Genomic DNA, 23948 nt, shown 5'->3' on the forward strand with positions numbered 1-23948 from the left:
ACACACATGCAAGTACAGTTATAATGTGGTTGGAATGATAACTCAAGGACTCTCAATAACACGCTGGGTCCAGGAAGATGGCCAGGTTTGTGGGAGCTGGACTGTTTCTCGTGTCAACTGGGCAGAGAGGGGGTGCATTTCCAGGACAAAAAAGCTCTTTTTCAAGTCATCTGCAAACAAGATAACTGCTGTGTCCTGCTCCAAAGAGCCAAGTAACACTTCCTACAACGTAAGGTGTAAACACAGGATTACCTTTTACCCTCTCTTGTCATGTTTTAAGTTCAGCTAAATAAAGACTTTTGCTGCAAGCCCTTGCTGGTGTCCCTTTCCCCTGCATGATGTGAAAAAAAGAAAAAAAAAAAAAGATGATGTGGTTTATCTTCTGGCCACGTGGCGTGGGCAGTAGTTTGGGAGCAGCAGGTAACTGAGAGGCATTGCTCATAGCCAAATGGTGTTTCTGTCCCAAAAACAGCAGATCAATAAAAGCTCTGACCTCAACTGTCAGCCAACTAAACTCTGTTCGTAAGGGGACACAGGGCTCCCGTATGGCAAAGGAATATGATGGCCAGGAAGTAATTTTTAAAAATTATTCAAACAAACAGCCTTTTTTCTTTTTCTTTTTGATTACCTTTTGAAAAAAAATTTAGAAGTGGTTATTTGCCATGATATTTACTACAGTTATACATCAACATGTTCACTCTATGTGCATGTCTAACATGTGAGAAATAGGAAAATTCCTACCAACATATTCAGTCTAAATGCAGACGTCACCTTGGAACACATATAAAAACTGCAGCATGTTGTTAGAGGACAGAACAAACAGGAAGATGTTCCTCTCAGCCTTGACAAAATTAGCAAAAAAAAAAAAAAAAAAAAAAAAAACTTCCTCTGTCCTCAAGCCAAGTAAGTCAAAGAATTTTATGTAATAACTCAACTACTAAAAATACACAAGAGAACTGTCAGCAGCTTATCATGTCTGATTTATGCCAGGATGGTGCTGATGAGATTATTTTGTTCTCCTGTGTCTTGGCCTCGAGCACTCTCATTTGTTCTTTGATGCTAACAGGTCAACTTTTGGAAAGAGAAGGAGGATTCAAGCCTCAGGCTAGTTTTTGCATGATTAAACGTCCTATTTTCCTCCTATGGGATATTTAAATCTTGGGAGCTACCAGTAAGTATGTAGCACATTGATTGTTTTTGTTGTCTCTTTTTGTTCTGGATAAAAATTTTCTTTAGAATGGCGATACTAATGCTGCCATGGGTCGAGGAGGAAGTGGACCCAAATACAGGACTTAGAGGCAGACGGATAGAGGAGAAGCGACCTCCCAGAAACCACAGGAGACAGAGGAGGGTCCTGACTTAGGATCCCTCGGAGACAGAAACCTCTGGAGATGTCACAGACCAGAGGCCTCATGCATGCAGCTGGCAAAGGTACAAAAACCGGAGTATGCCAAGTATAGTCAACTTTTGGGATTTTTAAAAACCAAACTTGGCAGGAGAATGTTCCCACTTCCACGCAAACTCTGACCATTGCATACACACAAAATCTGGGAAAATGGGAAACTGTGACACCAACAGCACAGAATAAAATCAAGGACATGATGAGGTGGACAGTCTGCTGCCAACATTTACCAGTCAGTAAAAGAAAATACGAAAAGTAAGCTTTGGTTATATTCTGAGATCCAACAGAGTGGGACAGACTGGAGCATCTAGAAGTGATGCAACACTTATGAAACACACAAGAGTTGGATTTTCTTTCTTTGTTTATTTATTCTTACACAATCCTTTTGTAATTGTTGTCCCAATCTCCATCAAGATGGTCTTTATTTCCCGCAACTCCTTGTCCACCTTGTGAATCGCAGTGATCGTATCCCCCTGCACCTGCAGGACTTCCTCGGAGGACATGTCTGCGGTGCTGCGAGGAGTCTCCGGCCTCACCCTCTCCAACCCCAGCTGCAGCACCGCTGAACCAGTTGAAACACCCAGGAACTATAAAAAAAATATTATTTAACACTAAATAAACTGCTACCAATCTCAGATGTATCTGTGCATATTTATTTTATACATTAAAACAAAAGACTACATTACCGGCATCATTACTGTCATTTAGCAGACGCTTTTTCCAAAACGATTTACTGTGGGCTGTAGCGTCTTGCCTAAAGTCCCAACTGGAAAGTGTTAATGTTCATCCCTGTGGGATTCAAACTTCCATCTCCCGCACGGCAGGTGGATGCCCTATGACTAGGTGCATTTCCATTACCCCGAGAATTGCGCAAAAGCAAAATATCGCAATAAAAAAAACAGTAATGGAAACACATGAGGTGGTTTTTCAGACGTGTCGATATAGAAGTATATCGCAAAAGTGTAATGGAAACACTTTTCTCACGTTTACGCTTCACCAGACGTGACGTAGCAGGTCATGTGACCAGTTAATTTCAAATCAAGATGGCACAGTCTGAGTAGACGCAGGAGACGGAAATCTTTTTACAAATAATTAAAGAAAAAAATATAATCGTCATCCCTGATAGCAAACAACTGCGAAATGCAAGAGTTTTACAAAGATTTAGAAATCTCTATCATCCTCAAAGTGGAGTCTCACAGGACAAAATTTTACGAGAATAATGGCTAATGTGCTAAACACCATTCAATGGAAACACCTGCAAATCTCAATTGCACTTTATCGAAATCTTAGAAATATCGCTTTTATTTTGCGAAATACTGTAATGGAAACGCAGCTACTGATATGTCCAGCCACATGTTCGGATACCTCTGGCATGTCTTGCCTTCTGACACTGCGATGACAGCATCTGCCACCTGCTGCCACTATTCTGAAGAAGAAACTGCAACATCACGGCATAACTATACATTTCAGTGTTACAGCACATTTAACAGGCATCAGCTGCACCAACCCTACCATATGCAGATGCAATGCAAGTATAAATTCAGCTTTAACATACTGCTAATGAACAGAAAGCAAAGCAGAACACAATACACAAGGGGAATGAACCTACAAAATAAAACAGGATATAGAACTAAACATGTTAGGACTTAAAAACCCTAAATGAAAACCCACAAATCATGAGAAATGCTACACTTTATAAACAACTTGAAAAGGTTCAAATCAAATGGTACAAAGGAATATTTTTACTGTGCATGCTTTTAATACACAGTGATTTTAATGTGCAGCAGAAATGGGCTTTGTAGACCTTTGAATAATGCAAACCACTTAATCCCATCAGGGGTTTGTTCCTGCTTGGTGAACCATTCACCAGTTGTATTCATTCATAAAAATCAGAAATTAGCAAAGCTGCTTAAGGTATTTATTTATATCCCAGTTATTCTGTCACATGTCAGGGTGTCTTTCACAATGAAGATGGATGATAATAATCAAGTGATATTGCCTGAATTTTTAACGTTTCTAGTTATCTCTTCCTGGACAGAAAGAAATCTCGGTGGTTTTACACATTTTGCATTTCCTCCATGTATCAAAATTGCATTTATGATATCATAGGACCACATTCAAATATTGCAGCTATTTCAGATGATTTATGGATGCATGACAGAGGCAGATGAGGCCAGAAATAAACCAATAGATCATCCAGTCCAGAGCTGAAGATATATAGACAGGAATTAGAATAATTTCATTTACAGCATTTAACCAGAAGGTGTGTAGAGATCCATGGTCATCTTGAGAAGAATACTATAAAGAAACACAGTGTGGACAGTACTAAAATAATGAACCATATTATTTTAGTGAACCTTCCAGAACTCCAGATTATAGTGTTCTGGAAGGCAGCCGAGAGGACGCAATGACAGGAGACTGGGGTCTGAGGGCGGCCGAGAGGATGCAATGACAGGGGACAGGTCTCTGGAGAGTGGCTGGAAAGGCTGCGACAACAAGAGACAGAGATCAAGAACCACAGGAGATGAGTCTCTGGAGGATGGCGAGGAGGCCTCAACGACAGGAGACTGGGATCAGGAACCACAGGAGACAGAGGAAGAGCGACCTCGCTGGGCACAGGAACTGCAGGAGATAGATGAGGGTCCCAACCTAAGATCCCTTAAGAAACAGGGACCTCAGGAGGTGGAGGAGCGTCCCAAGCAGGGATCCCTCGGAGACAGGAACCTCATGCACAAAATCTGGGAAAACGGGAAACTGAATAAACGGGAAACGGCACAGAATAAAATCAAGGAATGATGTAGCTGTAGCGTTTTGCCTAACTGTCTCAACTGGAAGGTGTTACTGTTCACCCGTGTGGGAATCAAACTTCAATCTCCTGCTTGGCAGACGGTTGCTCTACTGACTGAGATATGAGTTGATTTGATCTATAAACGGAAACAGGTGTTGGAACCAGAGACGGGCGGCAGCTTGTGATGTGGCGGTTTGAAAAACTCATAGTCCTTGGCTGACGTGGACCATTTGTTATCCCGTCTCTCTGGGTCCAACGCGGTGAGTTGTCCAGGTTGATTGATGAATCCCGTGTTTTGTTGGGGATGTCCCATCTCGTACCACCTGGGTAGCGAACCTGTAGAATAGCCAATGGTTCATTGTTGTGTTTTGTTTGCCCTGTTTCTCGCTTTCTCTTCTCCTCTAGGCGCATCTGTCATAACTCGGCTCACGGCTACAACAAAACAACGCCAAACGGCAAATAAGGCCAATTATGACTATTTATTAATGAAAGATTAACCATGGAGTGTGGCTGTCTGCAAAATCAGAAGTGTAGGTGCGTGCATGGTTGTGTGTAAGAATATAATGAGTGCAATGTTGTATGGTGTAAAACTAAACTAAAAGTAAAGCAAAAGCAAGGTGCAGCGGGCGCAGGTGCAGCCTGGGAGCGAAGCGAGGAAAAAGAGAGAGCTGAGGCCGGCCTTAGGTTGGTCTTTTATACGCGCAGTGCGTCAGGCCCTTGACGCACGCACGCACAGCCAGGTACACTGCACACACACATAATTAAAGAACACGGCCACAAAGAAGAAGGGGCCGTGACACGTGCATGCCCACTCTTTTATAAATCTGAATGTTGAAGGGCACCACATTTCCTTTTTGTGAATGTGAATTCATCTGACCACAGACATGTGGTCTGAGATGAACTTGTGCTCAGATAGCTCAGTTGCATTAATGTGCAAAATGAATGAATGGCCCCCATACAATTCTGAGGTTACATTTCTGGACACAGCAGCAGACTGTGCTTGGTGATAATGAATAAGCACAGCCACATGTGCTCATTCAGTCCCTGGATAAACCCATGTGGCTGCATTGAACTTTTGCATGGTACTTTTCTCATGCAGTGTTACATGAATTCTCAAAGGTCATCTGCATCCTGCTGTGCTTTGGAGTGCCTGGACAAACTGAAATTTCCCCAGACTGTTGCATTGGGATTTTATTATTTTCTCTCTCTCTCTCTCTCTCTCTCTCTCTCTCTCTCTCTGGCTGAGCTCCTCTTTGCTTATAAAGACTAAACAGCTGGTGGATGTTCCTTTTATAACCAATCCTGGCACCCTCACTTGACATTAATCTACTGATTGTAGAATCTTCCAGAATTGTGTTACTTGTGTTTTCTATAAACATTTCTGTCTTTGCTTCTCTCCCAAATGTTTTGAATGCACTGATGATTTGTTTATAAATTTTCTAAATGCAGTTATAATAAATTTATTAGCAAATTTATATAATATCAGCAAATATATAAATTTATAATTGTATCAGCAAGTACACTGAATACATCAGTCACTTAAATAGAGTTATAGAAAAATGACAGTATTAAGGTTTAGTTTAATTTTTTTAAAAACTTGCTTATTTTTGGAGAAACGGTTTAAAGACTGAACAATGTTTTAGCTGCAAAGACAAAATGTACAGAAACATCATAGATAAGGTAGTTTCTCTTTCTTTTATATTGCCAATGGTTGAATGTAACTAAATGCTCTACTTAAATACCAAACTTCAGAAACCTCAAAATTTGAAGGACTCATGCTTTACTAAAGTCATCCATCTGTTTGCTCCTCTAGACCTTAAAAGGAAATATTCTATTTTCACTGTAATGCATTTATTTGCCAGCTTAGTGAATTATATCTTTTGCAAAAATATAACAGAAAACCCATCAAAAGCTCCTAAATCTACAAATCAGTTGATGCAAATACATCTGAAATAATAAGTCAGTTATCACATATTAAACTTGGAACTACTGTTTTTTACTAAAACATTTAATAGAAATGGAAACATTTCTACTGTTTATGCAAGTTTTCTGCTCCTATTTTACTTTATTTCAATACTTTGACATCATTTTAATAATTTGATTGTTGTTTTGACAATACTAAAGTTGTAAAAGTGTCACTTTTGGCTATATGTAATTGTGATTATTTCAATATTCCTTTATTTTCATAAATGCATCAAGAAGAAATAATCTTATTCCATGTTATATTGTAAATGTCATATTGAGTGATAGATTATCACTATGTTATGTTTTCTCTGCATTATTACTAAGGTTTAAGTACAATAGCTGAATCCCTCTCCAGCACTGTACAGCTCAGGTAGAATTCAGACACCAGCAGAATGTTAATACCCATTAAAAGTCCTAAAAGTTTTGATTTATGGGACACATATTGAGGTTGGAGGAAGCGGGGGGGGGGGGGGCTTCTCAGACTGAGACTAATGAATTGGAAATAAAGAAATCTAAACCAGCAAGAGTTTTCACTTGAAAGCAGTAATGTGTCATGAAAAAAACTTTTTTTTGAGTCTTATCCTCTAAGCACATTTAAAAGTTACGGAGATGTGCACAATGAAAGCGGGAAAGTCTTTGCTTCTTGGTCACGGCTCATAGAGAACTTTATCCGGTCTGTATATGTATCCTTATAAAAAAAATAAAAAAAACACCATAGAAAAGTAATCCTGTTTGGTTGAATTCGCCCTGGATCAAAAGTCAGCAAGAAATGGCACCAGCAGACGAGGTCAGCCAGCTAACAAGTGGACTATGTTTAAATTGGATGATTTTAGACGATACATGTCTACGTCATCGAAGACCTTATAGCCCTCGCTAAATCACGATGGGGACTTTGGGCCACTAATTACGCTTTTCCTCTTCACATCTCCAAACACAGCATCACTTGTGACCTTATCTCTGTGCCTGTCAGTGTTAGCATTCACATAGCAAGTGTGGCGATGAATTTAATTACTGGAGCCCAAAAATAATAACACCATTGTCGTTGAGCAACCAATAGCCAGTCAATTGTTTTAGAACTCCACCCTCCCACCTCCAAATTAGAGGAGCCGAGGGTAAAAATAGAGTCGTTATTGTCTCAGGTCTATGAGAGAAACCCATACACAATGCAATGGAGTGAGGGGATGTGATATTAACAATTCAGGAGGTTTAATTTCTAAAGAAAACACAAACAGTAATCCTATTATAAAGTGTATCGCAGCTCCGGAACTTTAAAATGATGTGCAGGAATTACAGGAGTCACAGCACTGAAACGTACAGAAATTAAAAATGCCAAATAAGACTTTGATTTAATATTTAACTCATTAAATAATGTAACCTTGAGTTTAAAAAAAATCCCAATGGCTTTGCCACTGAGTGTTAACTAGTTCAACAAGTGTTAGTTTGCAAAGACAAATTATTCTGGCTACTTGTTAAATTATTAACAATCCTTCTTTCATGTTCAGCACAGGGGAGTAAAATAGACCGAAATTCAGGCTGTTAAATTTGCAAATGACATTAGTGATAAAATGAAGGAAGATAAAATCATTGCAATTATGCATGTCGCTATTTAATAGGGATTTTAAATTTATTAAAAGGAGGAAATTTGTTAGATAGTAAAAACTGAAGTTTGGAGGTAATTTTTGGTGTTGAAAACAGCCACACAGTCCACCTATTGGCTGTTCTTGAGCTTTCAGGGGAACCACTTTATCATCTGTGTGTCTTGGTACCTGCTGTGTCCAACGTCAAGAATGATCCATCATGGACGATCGATCCTCAAAGAGCTTCAAGTTATTATGTAAGAATTTGACTTTCCTCAAGTCTGTGAGGAGATTTGTACATAGGTAAAGCTGTGAACGGTATATGTGCATGTATATATGTGTATGTATAAGCCTCTGTGTTTTCGTTATACGATTGTATTGCATATATTAGTAAATGATCTTTTCCTGTGTAAGATCAAAAGTACACATATGTTTTTAATCCTGTCTGTCTTTCAGAAAAATTACACAAAACACTACTTCAGTTGATTTTATGGAACTTATTTTATGGAAGCAGGTTATTGGCAAAGAAAAAAAACTATGAATTTTAGTGCAGATCCAGGTAACTCTCCTTGGTGGGTGATCAGGCTCTTTTGCCATTTTAAGTTTTATTGCAAAGTACAGTAAGTTTCCATGCATGAAATGTGCTTTCTAACTTCGGTTTAAGGTTGATAAACATCACAGCATGTTCAAATCTGCTCTTAAGTTTTGTCAGACAACATTTCATTTGTCTAACATCTGAATATGTATAGTCAGCTAACTTTTGTTGAGCACATAAGACTGCCGAACCTGACCAGGTCATAATGTTGCACCAATAGACTTGTGTGGTAGGCACAAGGTATGATGGGTGCAGACCTTCATCTGCCACTGTTGTTTTACCTTGATGTTTTCATCACAGAATAAATCTAGATTCATCAGACAACATTTTCTTTATCCGCTGCATTTAGCACCACGGTCCTTCCCAGGCCGAGGCATGTTTTAAATATTCAGATTTTGTGATGACTTGATGGATTGGCTGCAGCTGACTTACTGCATTAGTTAGGGTTAATTACCTACTTGCCAGCTGAAAATGTTTCACCACTGCAGTACTTTTCCTATGGTATGCTTTTTTATATTTGCTCCACCTATAATATTATTCAGATATATTCTAAACTTAGCACCGACATGTTTCATACCTTACCTTCCAAACTCATACAAATTTCAGTTTTCCTACAACTACAATTTAAAACTTGTCATTATAGTGATTACATGATGGACTGTAAAAAGAGAAAGTGATGGTGCTGGAAGTGTCTTAAAATGCCCTGTCTGTTAACTGCCAATGTTCGACTCAAAACACATTTGGCTTTTCACAAGCATTTACTGTCATACCCACTTTCTTTCATTTTTATTTATTTATTTTGTTATAAACTGTACTTAATCTATCATTTTTTCATTTTCTAATAATTCCGACTGCGTAAATGTTGGCATTGTAATTCCACAGGAGTACCATGTTGTGTAAATGTTAAAAATGTCTTACTTATTAATTTACCATTTCCATTTCATATATATATATATATATATATATATATATATATATATATATATATATATATATATATATATATATATATATATATATATATATATCAGTGTGTGTGTATGATTCCTTGTAATCACTTTGAGGTCCTTATGAAGACAATTCCATGATTCAGTATATAGAATAAAATTAGCTAATCATCAGCTGCCCTCTGCCCCACCATGAGGAGATAGCCACTACGCTGCTTTAGCCATCCAGAGCTGTCCTCTCTGACCCCTCCCACCCTGCACTTCACCTGTTGCACCTGCTTCCCTCAGGCAGGAGATACAGGTCGATCAGAGCCTGCACCTCAACGATGACAGCTTCTTTCTATGGGCCGTGAGAACGTTAAACACTCAGGTGCAGAACTCAGTCACTACATGTGCAATAACTGAACTATATGTTATGATTGATTGATTGATTGATTGATTGAAAGTTTATTTGAACATAATGACAAATATATATATATATATATATATATATATAATTTATTAATTTATTTATGTATTTATCTTTTGGGTCTTCACTAAGCGCACGTGTGAGCATGTGTGACTGTGACAACATTAGTCATTTTTAGGTTTTAGGCTTTTCTGTTAAATCATGGAGTTGCACCTCACCTCACGTATGTCTGTCTGTCTGTCTATCTATCTATCTATCTATCTATCTATCTATCTATCTATCTATCTATCTATCTATCTATCTATCTATCTATCTATCTATCTGATTTGTCTCCAGTTATCTTTCAGTATTGTATCGCTCTCCAGCTCCATGAACTTTGTTCAAATATGGCCACTTTTGGCCCAAAAATAATAAAAATGGCCATATGCTGAACACGAATCTTCAAGATTACAGTTCAGGAATTTACTGTTAGAATTCATGGTCATTGGAAGCTCAATTAGTATAGGCCTCTAAGTGCAGCATGAATCACCAATTTCTGTAATATTTTCCAGTAAATTACAAACAAAGCAAAACTCTGAACAGTTTCTAAGCTTTTTTTTATTTTTGTGTCAGGTTCTGAAATATTGTGCAAAATGTGAAATAGAAAACCAATTAAAGATTAAATTAATTTTATCTAGACTTTAACTTGACACACATAGTTTTGAAAGACAAAAGGATTTCTAAGCAGGTGACTAGATGAAGTATTTGTCTGTCTTTACGTATCCTGAGCAAACCTCATATAGATCAGTGATCTTAGAGGGAACCACAGTTGTTAACTGTTATCACAAACCGATATCGCTGTATAACAGGAAACTAATTATTCAGAATTTTATTCAGAACTAGTGAGATGGAGTCTTTTGGGATTATCTGCTGAAGAGAAAACATTGTTCTGCTTTCACCAATAATCTCGCATTAACGTGTGTATCCGCAATCTCCACAAACAGGAGGTCATTGATTCAGCATGCAGCTTACAGTATGAGACATAATGAATATCTGTATGGAGTCTTTAATGGCAGTGGAACAGATGGCAACATTGATATCTTGTCTCAAGCTGGCCTCGTTGATGCCCCCTACAGACAAAAGTTGTTACATTAATGTGATGTCTGTATGGTCTGTCTTTTTGATTACTTTAACATTTTTGCACAATAATGCACATATTCCTGTACAGTATTACAGTACTATATAATGCAAAAAATGTAAGTAAAAGCTGATTTATACTTTTATTTTACATTAGGATAATATTTGCATTGACATAGTTTAATTCTAAATGTGTATTTGTCAATGTGGTCGAAGTTTTAGTGTCCTTGTATATAAAGAGGTGAAACAATACCGCCCTCTTGTGGCCACAAGTGGAACCTCCCTCTCCAAGCTATAACCCGGAAGTAGATGTATGCGTTTTTCTGATTTGCACGTGGGGATTGAACGTTTTCGGAGACCAACATGGCAGCGTGCAGTGTAGAGGAGTTGTTAGCTAAAGCTGAGCAAGAAGAGGCTGAAAAACTCAAAAGTATCTCCGTCCAGAAAGAGCTGGAACTGGACTTTGATATTGGGAATCTGCTCGCATATGACAGAAACCGCATCGAGTCCCGGGACTTTAGGGACAAGAAGAAGGAGGATTTCTTACGGTCCTTAGCTCGTGACAACACGCAGCTTCTCATTAACGAAATATGGAAGCACCCCACAGAGAGGGTTGAGGAGGCTATAGTAGCCAAACTACCGGAGCCCACGACGCGACTGCCCAGAGAGAAGCCTCCTCCTAAACCTAGACCTCCAACTAAATGGGAGCAGTTCGCCAAGCTAAAAGGTATACAAAAGAAGAAGAAAACCAATTTGGTTTGGGATGAAACTGCAAAGGAATGGAGGAGGCGTTGGGGCTATAAGAGAGCCAACGATGACACGAAAGATTGGCTGATCGAGGTGCCAGAAAAGGCAGGCCCGAATGAGGATCAGTTCGCCAAACGCGTTAAAGCCAAGAATGAGAGAGTGGCCAAAAACGAGCTCAACAGGCTGAAAAACATCGCCAGGGCGCATAAAGGCAAAGCTCCCGGTGTGGGTCTGCTCCCCAAAGCCCAGCAGTCCAAAGACGAGCTGTCTAGAGCTGTGAGTGTGGCCAAAACCTCCACTGCATCTGTCGGTAGATTCCAGGAAAGCCTGTCTAAAGAAAAGCCACCAAAGAACACAGGCAAGAAGAGGAAATTCGAGCCGCTCATCGGTGACTTTTCCAACGAGAAGCAGAAGCAGCTGGAGCTTCTCCAGGTCATTGGCAGCAAGACGCCCAAGTTAGACATCACCAAGGCTGTGAATAAACAGATGAGAGAGGAGGACAGAGAGGAGGCTGCAGCCAAACACAAGAAGGGAGGGAAGAAGGGACGTAAAGGCAACATGGCAGCAAAGGGCAAAGGAAAAGGGGGGAAAGGTAAAGGTAGAGGAAAAGGAGGTAAAGCTGGAGGAGGGGGGAAGAAAGGCAAACCTGGGAAGCACTGAGGATATCACCAGCAGAGTTGGACTGGACATTTCTAATGCAATATAAACTCATTTAACTGTGACATCTGTGTGCCTGCTTCTGTTTATGTAAATTAACTGAACTGTAAAATGATGCCAGCATCAGAGAGGCTCGATTAAAAAAGCAAACACTTAAGCATTGCATCAGAAGTCAAAGCTGTCTTTGGTTTTCCTTTTCAGTAACACAGATATAAGCCATAACAGCTCAAGCTGATTTAGATCCATATTTCAAAATAATTCATTATTTAAAATATTAATTTGCACCTGTATTAAGTTTTGGTTTTTTTTACAGTTATGTGCATTTTATGTACAAGTATCTGTTGCATCTGTTTGTCATAATTTAGAATTGGAGACTATACCATCAAACATTTAAACCAACTTTAGAAAACCAATACGAGTTAAACTTAGATACACAATTTTGGAAACATCTTCAATTAATGTTATCTTGGTTTTGCACTTTGAATGTTTTAAGCAATGACACAAATATTTCTCTGATACAAAATTGTTTTTAAGCCTTATAAATGTCTTTTCATACCTTCTATGAGTCATAAATACATAATAAATATGGTCCCAGTTAAAATGTGTAATCCTAGCATTTTTTGAAAATATTTTAGAAATGTGCTGACCAACAACAAGGTGACAAATCAGGACCAGAAGTGAGTGCAAACAGTGGGTGTGCAAGTCCGGAACGATCCACCTGAAAAAGAGTTGTCCAAGGTCTTCAATATTTTTAAAATAATAAAGAGTTAGGGATATTTGACTTCTTGTATGATGTCAGTAAAAACCTAAAATTCACTTTAACCTTTACAGATGGACTTAATTTGACTAAACGTTTGAATGCACATGTACCACATTTACTGCACAACAGCTGTTCTTAACAAAGTGATTAATGAAGTTACTGACATTTATGTCTTAACTGTTGTTAGCTTTTGTTTAAATAAATGGTTTGAGATAAAGGAATTATCATTTAATGGTAATAATTAAATGTCCTACATTCATGATATAATGTCAGTGTAGCATCAACTTTTTACAGTCTCTGTAAATTTCACCTGAAAGTTGAATATCCCTAAATCTTGGTGAGTAATGTATATATAGAAAAAACTGTCAAACATGGCTGCACAACTATAGGTTTCTTTCAGCATGAAGCAATTCTGCTGTCTCAGCTTTATTTATTTGGGTTGGGCCAACATCATCTAAAATAAATCATTAACCGTATTGCATTTTTAACTGTTTGTTTTTGAACTCATTTTTCATTCATTCAGTAAGACTGAGATAAGTAACAGAGTTAAAGTAATCATCCATACAAGATTCACTTTAGTTTAATTACAGATTATGTTGACTCATCCCATGTATTTTAAGATCATGTAATAGAAATGCTTAATGCTAATAAAGAAACCGATTTTACACACCATCTCTCCTGACTCTTCTGATGCTTCAGTTTGTCTCAAGATAGGTGTTATGTTGCGAGCTCTCCCAGTCAGACCAATCTGATAAAGTGGTTCTGAGAGTCATTTTGCTGTAAGTAGGAACTGGACCCTCAGACACCAGGCTGAGCAGTTTCCTGGTCTCCCTCCAATTACAAATGCCCATTCTAAACTGGTTCATCATTTATATCTATCTAGTAAATAAGCAAATAAAGGATTAAAAGTAGATAGGGGGGGGGGGGGGGGGTGTACATGCCTTTGTTTGTATGTGTGTGATTGCGCCTTTTTATTTTTTCTCTTATTCTTTGATGTGTGAAGGCTTTTAAATTTAGTTTTTAATAAGTATAATCTGTTTTTATTATGTAAAGCACTTTGTGCTGCTTTGTGCATTAAAAAGTGCTCTATAAATAAAAATTGATTTGATTTGATTCTGCTTTAGACTGGACTTAATGGACACATGAAATGGAAAGCACTTAATCAAACAAAATGTTTCACTTTGTATTTTTATCAGAGTAGTCAGTGTTCATCACTAGATTTAATCCTTAGTAGATAGTAGACAAATAGTACATGAAGTTTATTATGGCCATGAAGATGGTCTTTTGTGAGGACGCTAGTCTGCCCTCTCTTGGCAGGATCATTGTGGTGTTATAATCTTTCCATTTGGTTTAATGGATTTTGTGAATGCTCTATATGCTTTTATTAAATGTATTCACTTTGTATGTTTTTTAAGTTCTTGCTGGGAAAAAAAAGCAGATAACAGAGTTTTGGATAAAACCTGAAACAATTTAAAGCCAATTAGTCAAGGAATCATCACTCATTTGCAGCATTGCCTATAATGGCTTTATGCCCCAGAGATATTTAAGGATGTTTATATACAGACTTGATACAAATGATTTGATAAAAAAAAAAAATTCTGATAAATCTGACATATATGTCATCTCTTATTATCTAACTCTGTTCTGAAGCATCCCCACTCCCCACTGATTTCAGCACAGCATCAAATCCATTATTAACGGAGCCCAGGTAGCAGCTGATGCTTTGAAGCCTAACTTTTTTTGAAAGTGTCTTACATCATTTTTCCAAACCTGTCCTAGATTGTGTTAACAGTGCTTAAACTCTGAGCTGCTTAGTATTCTACCATTTTCCTCTTCCAAGAAGTAAGCATCAGGGTGAGTTTTTTTTCTCTAAGAGGTTTAGCTGTGGTCTTTGGTTATGTAAGGGCTTTGCTTTGGCCTTCATGTTCCAACTGAGGCATCACACTGAATTAGGAGCAGTGAGAAGTGTAACATATAACCCACAAAGCAGGATTTGCACCTTCAGTGTGTTTTCACACAACTTAAACCAAAAACATAAATAAACTTAAGTGAGTTCCATGCTTTTTAAGCTGTTTGCATTTCACTCTCTGCAGGTATGCATTTTCACATTTGGCTCATTTTGATGGAAACTACCTTACAGCTAAAAGGATGCAGTGATTTGTTGCAGACCTTCTGCAGCAACGGTTAATACGGTTAATTAGTTGTCTCATCCATTTACAGGTGCTTCCTCTTTCAGTTGTCACACAAAGGTGCTGGTTGCTCAGATCACCTAATTAATCCTGACAGGATTTCAGCCTTATTTTCTGTTGACATTGATTAAACTTTATATAAAAAATAGAAAATGTAAATTTGTAAATAGAACTAAAGCTGATAAAGTCACTCTGTGTGTATTGTCACCTTGTTCTAACAGCTATTTCTCATGTTTGCAGGGGTATTTGCTTCAGATATGATGATCCGGCTGAATGACTGCTCTAGTGTAATTGATGGAGGCTTTTTAATCGCTGACACAAGCCAAGCTCCATCACACCATAGCAGGAGAGGGGAGGTGGTGGTGTTTCAATCACCATCTGCTGAGCAGTCCCCACCACGTCCAAAGCTCATTCATCTTTGTCCCTGCTCACCCAGGCCACTGGAAAGTGGGCCACAGTCAATAACTCTAAATCAATCAAGCCCTCTTGATGAGATAAAATTATGAATTGTTATTCATGTCAGAGCAAGCTGTGGCAGTGGCCTCTAAACTTCTCCTGCAACATGACCAGATGGTCAAAGAACAATAGATGCCATCATGAAGACAGGTTGCCTATTAATGAGCTCTCAACTTTTTATCCCACTGCTGAGCTAAAATATTGAAAACAGATCTTTTTTATGTGATATTTAACCTTTATAACAAATTAATTCTGTTTATTGTCATACACTTTCTGACATGAAGTGAGATCTTAATTGTGCTGTGTATGCTTGTGTGTGTTGTATTCTGGGAAGGATGAGTTGTTGTTTGTGTCCAGCTCCAGTCGGTGCTGCAGTGGATTAGTCAGCTGTATTTATTTAAAGGAAGTGCAGAGAGATCGCAAGAGCCTCTGTCAGTGTGCAAGTGTCAGATCTTCACCATGCAGCACATCTACATGCACAGCAGTGAGCACTTTGAAGTCTTCACCACTGTCCTTGCTCCACAAGGTGAGTGGAATCATATCTGAGGTGAAGTGTGGTTTTGCGTGACATGATTTGCATTGTTAGTGAGAGCAAGGACACTGCCATCTGATGCTTTGATTTCTCTTCCTGTCATTACTGAAAGACGCAGCTGAAAGGATGCTTAAGCATGCCCACTTATAAAATGGTGTTGTCGTGCATATTTACAGTCATGGGAGATGTTAATACTAACCTTTTTTTTTGCTGATTCATTTCCCCTCTAAATGGTTAAACAGCAAGATACCGATACAGGGCACAAGCTGAAAAGGCAAGTTCTAGTTTCTTAATGAAAAACACTATTTTTTTTTTTTTTTGTGCTTTCTTCATTTAGCATTATGTAGATCTTAAGCAGAAAAAAAGAGATTAAACAAAATTAAATACAATAGATATATTTTATATATACTAAAAACTGATTTGAGTGTGACATTGATGTTATGTAAAATCAGTTAACTTCCTGCAGCTTTACTATGAATTTTTTTTATCTAATTACTCTGACAAACATGTTGGAACATGTTTAGAAGCAACAGATAATGAGGAGTAGACCCAGAATTAGGGTTTATATTTCACTGCACAGCACTTAATCTCTGAATCTAGACATGCAGTCTTCTACACAGTCCCTTCTGTAGACTGAATCACATCAGAGAACAATTAAACAAGCCACACATAATTTAAGTTTAGGCTAAAATTCATAATTGCATCTGATAATACATCATCCCAGGTAAGAAATGACTGTAGCTCTCCCTCTGTCCATTAGATGGTAGTGGTGCACAGATACAAGCCCCACTGGCCAGATGAGCTGAAGCTGTCTCCAGGTGACGTCATCCGGGTGCTGTCCAAACATGAGGAGGAGAGGTGGTTTGGGCAGCTGCAGGATGGGCAGCAGGGCTACTTCCCCGCCTCATGTGTGATGGAGTTGAGCCAGGTTGGTTGGCTGCCTGGATGTACTGAGTAATGCAGTATGAGAGGACTGAGCTGCTACTGCTGCGCACTCTGAGAGCAGATCAACCTTTCTCTTTATCCTGCTTAAACACATCATTTTCAACATACAGTATGTCTGTGTGGGATTTTGTTTGAGTTCTTAAAAGTAGATAAAAATAATCAAGTTAACCAAATGTGATAAAATACTTTACATTTAATGGTATTGATTTTGAATTCATGAAAAGCTATCCTGGCCCACATGCACCAAGACAGACCCAAACTATGATTCTACCACCACTGTGTTTCACAGTTTGCATGAAGTTAATATTTTCCATTTTATTTATTTATTATTTTATTTATTTATTTATTTATTCATTTATTTATTTATTTTAACCAACCTATTTTTATTTTCATCTCATTCTTCAACAAATGTTTTTCCAACAATCTTCTGGTTTGTCCATGCAATCTTTTGCTGGCTGCAACAATGTTCTTTGTGGAGAATAGTTTTTTCCTCTTGTACTATTGCCATGCACACCAGGCATTCACCTTTCTCAATATGCTCATTAACATTAGTCAATGTGAAAAACCCCAGACTATTACGGTCCGTTTCCACTATTTATGACAGAGTGCATTTTAAAATTCTGGTTTTAACTTATCGAGTCCTTCATGACCAAGCACCTGAATATATCAGAGACCTTCTACAGCCCTACGTGCCCAGCAGGTCCCTGAGATCAAGTGATCAAGGTCTGCTGGTTGTTAAGCCAACACGGCTAAAAACCAAAGGTGACGGAGCCTTCGCAGCAGTGGCTCCTTCCCTCTGGCGCTCCCTTCCCCTCAGCCTGAGATCTATGGGCTCCATGATCTCTTTTAAAAAGCAGCTAAAAACACATCTTTTAAAACTTGTTTTTACTTAGTTTTATTTGTTTTTATTTTCTCTGTGTTATTGTTATTTTGTGTTCTGTTTTATTGTTAAGCACTTTGCGATTTTTATCCTGAAAGGTGCTATATAAATAAACATTTACTTACTTTACTTACTTACTAAGCTGTACGGTTGGGGCAATGCAGCATGCTATGCTTTTTGTGTGTTTCTGCTATAAAAGGGGCCCTTACAACCAAACCAAGCTATACCATTTCTGGGCTCCCTTCTGATGTTGATCCATGAGAGAATAGTAAGGTACGGTTAGGGTGGAGCTACTGGTGTTGATTAGGGAGCAAAAAAACGTCACTTCTCATGACAAAAGCGAGCAAGAAATAAACTACTCGTGGAAGTTTAGTTGTTTCACTTCACTGTTCACATAGTGTTGATTAAATAATAAGAAAAAGATGCCAGCAAACAACAGTAAGGTCTGGTCACCTCTGGAACTACAAGCCTCAGGGCTTGGAGTTTGGCCCTCTTCTCATTCACTATACACCTCCTCACTTGGTGCAGCCATTAGCTCCCATGGTTTCTCCTACCACTGCTATGCAGATGACACTCAGCTTTTCCTTTCTTTCCCACCTAACGACACAACTGTCTCAATGCAAATATCAGCATGCCTTGCTGATATCTCCGCATGGATGAAGGATCGCCACCTTCAGCTAAATCTGTCCAAGACCGAGCTTATTGTCTTTCGAGCCAATCCTTCCTTACCCCCACAGATAAGCGTGCAGCTCGACTCTATCACACTTGCGCCTACGTCTTCTACCAGAAATCTTGGTGTCATGGTAGACAACCAGCTGACCTTTAAGGACCATGTTGCCTGGGTTGCTCGATCTTGCCCATTTGCTCTCTACAACATCAGGAAATTCAGACCCTACCTGACTGAACACACGGCCCAGCTCCTTGTCCAGGCTCTGGTCATTTCACACATTGACTACTGCAACTCCTTACTGGCAGACCTGTCTGCATGCTCAGTTAAACCTCTGCAGATGATCCAGAATGCAGCAGCACGTCTGGTCTTCAACCAGCCCAAAAGAGCTCATGTCACTACGCTGCTAATCGCTCTTCACTGGCTTCCAGTTGCAGCAGGCATCAAATTCAAAGCTCTGCTTCCGGCTTACAAAACAATAACCCAAACGGCTCCTGTCTACCTTCACTCCTTAATCCAGAGCTACACTCCCTCTCCACAGTTACGCTCTGCCAGTGAAAGACGCCTAGTGCTCCCACCACAAAAAAAAAAAGAAAAAAAGTTATGCACTACCTCTAGCACAACATAACAGCACCTGGGTCCAACTGGACTCACAGCAGTCTGACTACCACTTAATTATGACGTCCCATCTTGTTTGAATTCTTGCTTGTGTTGTTCTTACTCTCAGATGTAAGTCGCTTGGGATAAAAACGTCTGCTAAATGACTGTAGAATAGAGAATGACTGAAGAATACAAAGATTGCTCTCAATTTTTATCATTGTTGTTAATTGTGTCACATTCATTGTCGTCAGCAGCTAGTTTTTGTTCTGTTGGCTTAATCTTTGTACGAACAATGCTGCATTGTACGACCAGACCTTAGTGTTGTTTGCAGGCATCCTTTTCCTATTATCTTTCCAATGTCCAACTGAGCCATGAACTGAACGGCAATGTTGTGTTTGTTTCGCTTGCTTGCTTTTGTTGTGGGCAGTGACGTTTTCTGTCCTCCAATCAATGGATTTTATCATTAGATACCAGTACCATACAATATTCTTATGGACCTACAAGCAAATGAGGTCCATAGATGGTGGGTATGATTTGGTTGTATGGGCCCCTTTTATAATTGAAACATACAAAATAGCGTACCGGACCCAAACCTCTCAGCGCAAACAGGGCATACTGTACCAACCTGAACCATTTCATGTAATGCAAATGGGCTTTTGGATTGAGCAAAGTCCTTGAATTTCCATTCGGTCATCATCTTTTTGACAGTGGTTTGGTGGAGTCAAAACTCTTTATAAATGGTTTTGTAATATTTTGTAGGATGATGAAAATACTTTTTTGTACCATGATCCACTCCCAAAAGATCTGTTGTGAAGATCATAGATTGCATTTTTAAAAGAAAATAAATAAATTGCCATTTAAATTAATATTACAAATAAAACAAAAATAAAGCTGGCATTAAATTTGAATCTGCTGGAGTTAGAGTTCAACATGTTTTTTCCACCAGCAGATTTAATATTTTTGATCAGTCTAATTTTTTTTTGTGTGTATTCTATTTTCCTATTTATACAACATGCCTGAAAATTTGAGATTCTGAGTCATATTTTTGCAGAAATTTAGAATCGTTTTGTAAACCTTAAAACACTATTATTAGAAGAATGCTAGAAAGGTTTTTTAAGTAAGCACTTTTTTACTTTATACATACATTTGATATGTCAAATATAATTATGTAGCCCATAAGAAGATATTTAATCCTTAAACTGAACAGCACATACTATATCCATTTCTGTCTTCAGCTAAAGTTTGCAAAAAAAGAAAGAAATCACAGGAAAAATAAATATACTGGTATCACAGGAAAAGACAAAGTACTAGAGCACATAGAAGAAAGCACCAAAGACAGTTTACAGATTATTTTAGGACATTAGTGGCTTATTTCTAATCCAAACACATCTTGTATACATTTAATATAGTATATACTATATATTTATATACATTTACAGGTAAATCTGCCTCCAAAAGGCCTACGAAGGAGTTTATCTCTCAGGACCTCAGCTGGGGACAGTGAGCGCATAAGATTTGGAAAGTAAGTATAAACAGAAACAACAACTATTAACAAATACATGCATCCCCCCTCAACAAACCTGCACATCATTGATACACGCTCAGCATCCGGCAGATGTTCCTCACATCCCCCATCTCCAAATCCCATCCCCCCTCCCCCCAACAGGTGGCCACTCTCGTCCCTCATTAGATAACAAAGCAAACTGATTACCAAGCCTCCTAAACACACACACACACACACACACACACACACACACACACACACACACACACACACACACTCATTTAAGTATAAAAGCCAACCCCCTCTTACTGCATTGCATCTAATTAGAGCCAGAGTAATAGAAAAATGCATTGCTTTGTTTTGTCTATTAAACAAATATATTAAATAATATTAAAAAATAATTATTATTGCTGAATATTTAACATCTTTTAATCATAGCAGTCAATTCTAACAAATACAAGAGATTAGTTATGTTTGTGAGAGAGTAAAAGGCATATACAAACAATATTTCATATAGATTATATTTCACTGCATGTACATGAATAAACTCACACTACGCAGCACTCTGTACAGCTCTGTGCCCGACTTGTATTCCAGCAGTGGAATTCAGGTCATAAGGAATAAACAGGGCCTTTGTGTTTGTTATTTCCTCTTTGTACCCCAGTGGACACATTCTACAGGCTTTCAAGAGGGGGAGCAGAGGAGGAGGGAGAGAAGTAGGGCTGGATGAGGGCCAGGTTGAGCCTGAGGGCCCCTTCCTGGCGAGTAGGCCCCAGATCTCTCTGCCCCCGCCTGTGGCCTCCCACCTTCAGATACACAGATCTCCAAGTTTGCTCCACAGGATCATGTCCAAGTGCCGGAAAAAGACTGAAAGCCAGGGAGCCACCAACGGGGCCTTCGAGGGCGACTAAGAAGCCCTTTTCTTTGTGCTGGGCCACTGAGCAGAGTCCACTTTCTTGGTGCAGCACTGGGGATTGGGTGGGTAGGGAGCTTAGTTTATGCAATCTAAATATACATCATGACTATCTAGATATCCTGTACTTGTCCCACATCCGGCGCTCTTGACTTTGCTGCAAGGGGCAAGCAAGAAGTTAAAAATGTTAAATATAAACATCCCAATTAGGGATGTCACAGAGGTTGTTCTGCACATTGCCGCTGATGGGCAACTCATGCTGTGACATCACTAATGAGGAGGTGTGGAGAAATGCTGCCCAGTTTTTCAGCATGTTATCAAATGCCAGACATAAGCTTTGGAAAATATACAATTACAGCAACTATGTGTGCAACTACACAGCAGTAGTAGCAACCAATGAAACAATCTTTATTCCCCTTGATAATCAAATGAAGCCATTTTCTATAGTGTTGATGCTCTTGTTTCTTTATCATGATTTTTGTACATACTGTACATATGTGGTTGTATTCATAAGTTACTATGATGATGATTAAAATAGGAAACCCTTCCTGGCCATGATCTGTTTATTTGCCTCCACACATAAACTCCTGTTCATTTTCCTTTGAACACTTTGGGCCTCCTTCTATTTAAGTCTTGGAGGACAAAAAACCTCTCTGAAGCGAAAGGAAGTGTGATTGAGGCCTGCCTAAAGCCTTGCCAAAGGAGAAGGGATTGTGCCAGTTGTCCAGGCAACACCAAAGCAGCTCTCAGAAGTTGCATGTCATCATCTGTGGTGCCTCCCAGCATGCTCCAGTGGCTGCATCTCTATAGGTTACCTCCTTCTAGTGCATGCAAACAGCAAATCCAATCCTAACCTTGGCCTTGACATCCAGAGGGAAAACCTCCTCCTTCAGCTGTTTGATATTCACTGTTGTATAATCCTTTGTTATGAAGGCAGTAGGAGGCAGTCACTCTGGGGCCAGTGATTGGGAGGCAAGACTTGTACAGGAAAGGGTGTAACTGTTACAAAGGGAGACAGCTCCACTTGGTCCTCTGAGAACACTGATTTGTAATGAGACAAAATGAGGCTATTCTATATAGCATAACTCTGGTTTGTGACTTTTCACTCTTATGGTAAGAGGAAGCAAAACTTTAAGTAAAGGGGAAGTCATCTACTAATGGTGCTGCAAAGTATGGCAAATCCAAATAAATGTGAGCCTCACAGGGGCTGACACATGCAACAGTGGAAACTGTGACCTATTTAGGATGGAAAGGCTAGGGTCCAATTTTAACACACACACACATGCAAGCATACCCTTTATTAAGGCTGTGTATTCTCCCGCCTAAAAGATCCCATCCCTGCTGCGTTGTGTTAGGTGTCTTCTTTGGGGTGGGGGAGGTTAGATGGGGAGGAGGGGGTAACAGGGTGCCTGCCAGATGACTGCTCCGTCAGCCCTATAATGGGTTGCCATCTGCTGTCTAGCATACACAAAGGCAAACAGTGTGTGTGGGAGTGTGTGCCTGGAGAAGGAGATTTTTGGTGTATGCCAGCAGGCGCTGCTTCATGTCTTCAGTGCATAAGGTAGTAAAAATAATTGGGTGCACACTTGATTTGGTGTAATCCTTGCAGACTCATTGATCTATAAAGGGGAAATAAAAGCTGTAAAATGTTGACATAATACATCTTCAGTAAATATAAGAAGTGTCTATTTTTTGTAAAAAAACAAACAAAACAAACATGAAAAAAGCATGTATAATAGACCACTTTAATCTAGAATTTTCTTCTCCTATAATGAAACAGGAAACATAAGGTTGAAGGGCTGCTGCCAATAACCAATTAAGAGGCAAAAGGTTCCTGACGTATTTCAACTCCATGTATCAGTCACCCAAGAACAAAAGACCTTCTTGTCCATGAATAAAAGCAAAGAGAGGGCAGATTGATTAAGTGGACATAGCGTGCTTGTGGCGCCCGTGAGTTTATATGAACATTGTTTGCATGCACGCGCACTGCTGCCACTTTTAAGGCAGGTCGTCATGTCCCTTGCCTCCCTCCATTTTGGGGGGCAATTGAGTGAATGGGCATGTAAAACCAACAGCCTAAAGGACAAAGGAACCCAGGGGCATTAAGTCATGGGTGAGTGGGCCCCTTTAGGGCCAGCAGCTGACCCTGTGGAGAGGCCTCTTGTTATGATGGAGGGGGCTCGTGTCCCTGGATCCCAGGCCAAGTTGACAGTGTGCCCAACATATATATTCATATATGACGTGGAAGTCAGTTTAAACCACGCTATGGGCTGTAAATCCCAGCTTTCACCTGCTTGAT

The 23948-nt window shown here is 39.2% G+C and overlaps 2 protein-coding genes across 2 annotated transcripts; both read left to right on the forward strand.

Moving 5' to 3' along the window:
* The first annotated feature begins 11110 nt into the window (after positions 1 to 11110).
* Positions 11111 to 12364, forward strand: rrs1 (ribosome biogenesis regulator 1 homolog). The gene has a single exon (XM_041968450.1). The coding sequence runs from the start codon at positions 11163 to 11165 to the stop codon at positions 12204 to 12206; it is 1044 nt and encodes a 347-aa protein (XP_041824384.1). The 5' UTR covers positions 11111 to 11162; the 3' UTR covers positions 12207 to 12364.
* A 3663-nt stretch (positions 12365 to 16027) lies between these two features.
* Positions 16028 to 22103, forward strand: LOC121628991 (SH3 domain-containing protein 21-like). The gene is made up of 5 exons (XM_041968451.1): positions 16028 to 16134; positions 16383 to 16414; positions 16901 to 17068; positions 20672 to 20754; positions 21401 to 22103. Exons 1-5 carry the CDS (start codon positions 16068 to 16070, stop codon positions 21645 to 21647), a joined length of 597 nt encoding a protein of 198 aa, XP_041824385.1. The 5' UTR covers positions 16028 to 16067; the 3' UTR covers positions 21648 to 22103.
* Positions 22104 to 23948: the final 1845 nt, after the last annotated feature.

Source organism: Melanotaenia boesemani, chromosome 18, assembly GCF_017639745.1.
Source record: "Melanotaenia boesemani isolate fMelBoe1 chromosome 18, fMelBoe1.pri, whole genome shotgun sequence".
NCBI classification, from domain to species: Eukaryota; Metazoa; Chordata; class Actinopteri; order Atheriniformes; family Melanotaeniidae; genus Melanotaenia; species Melanotaenia boesemani.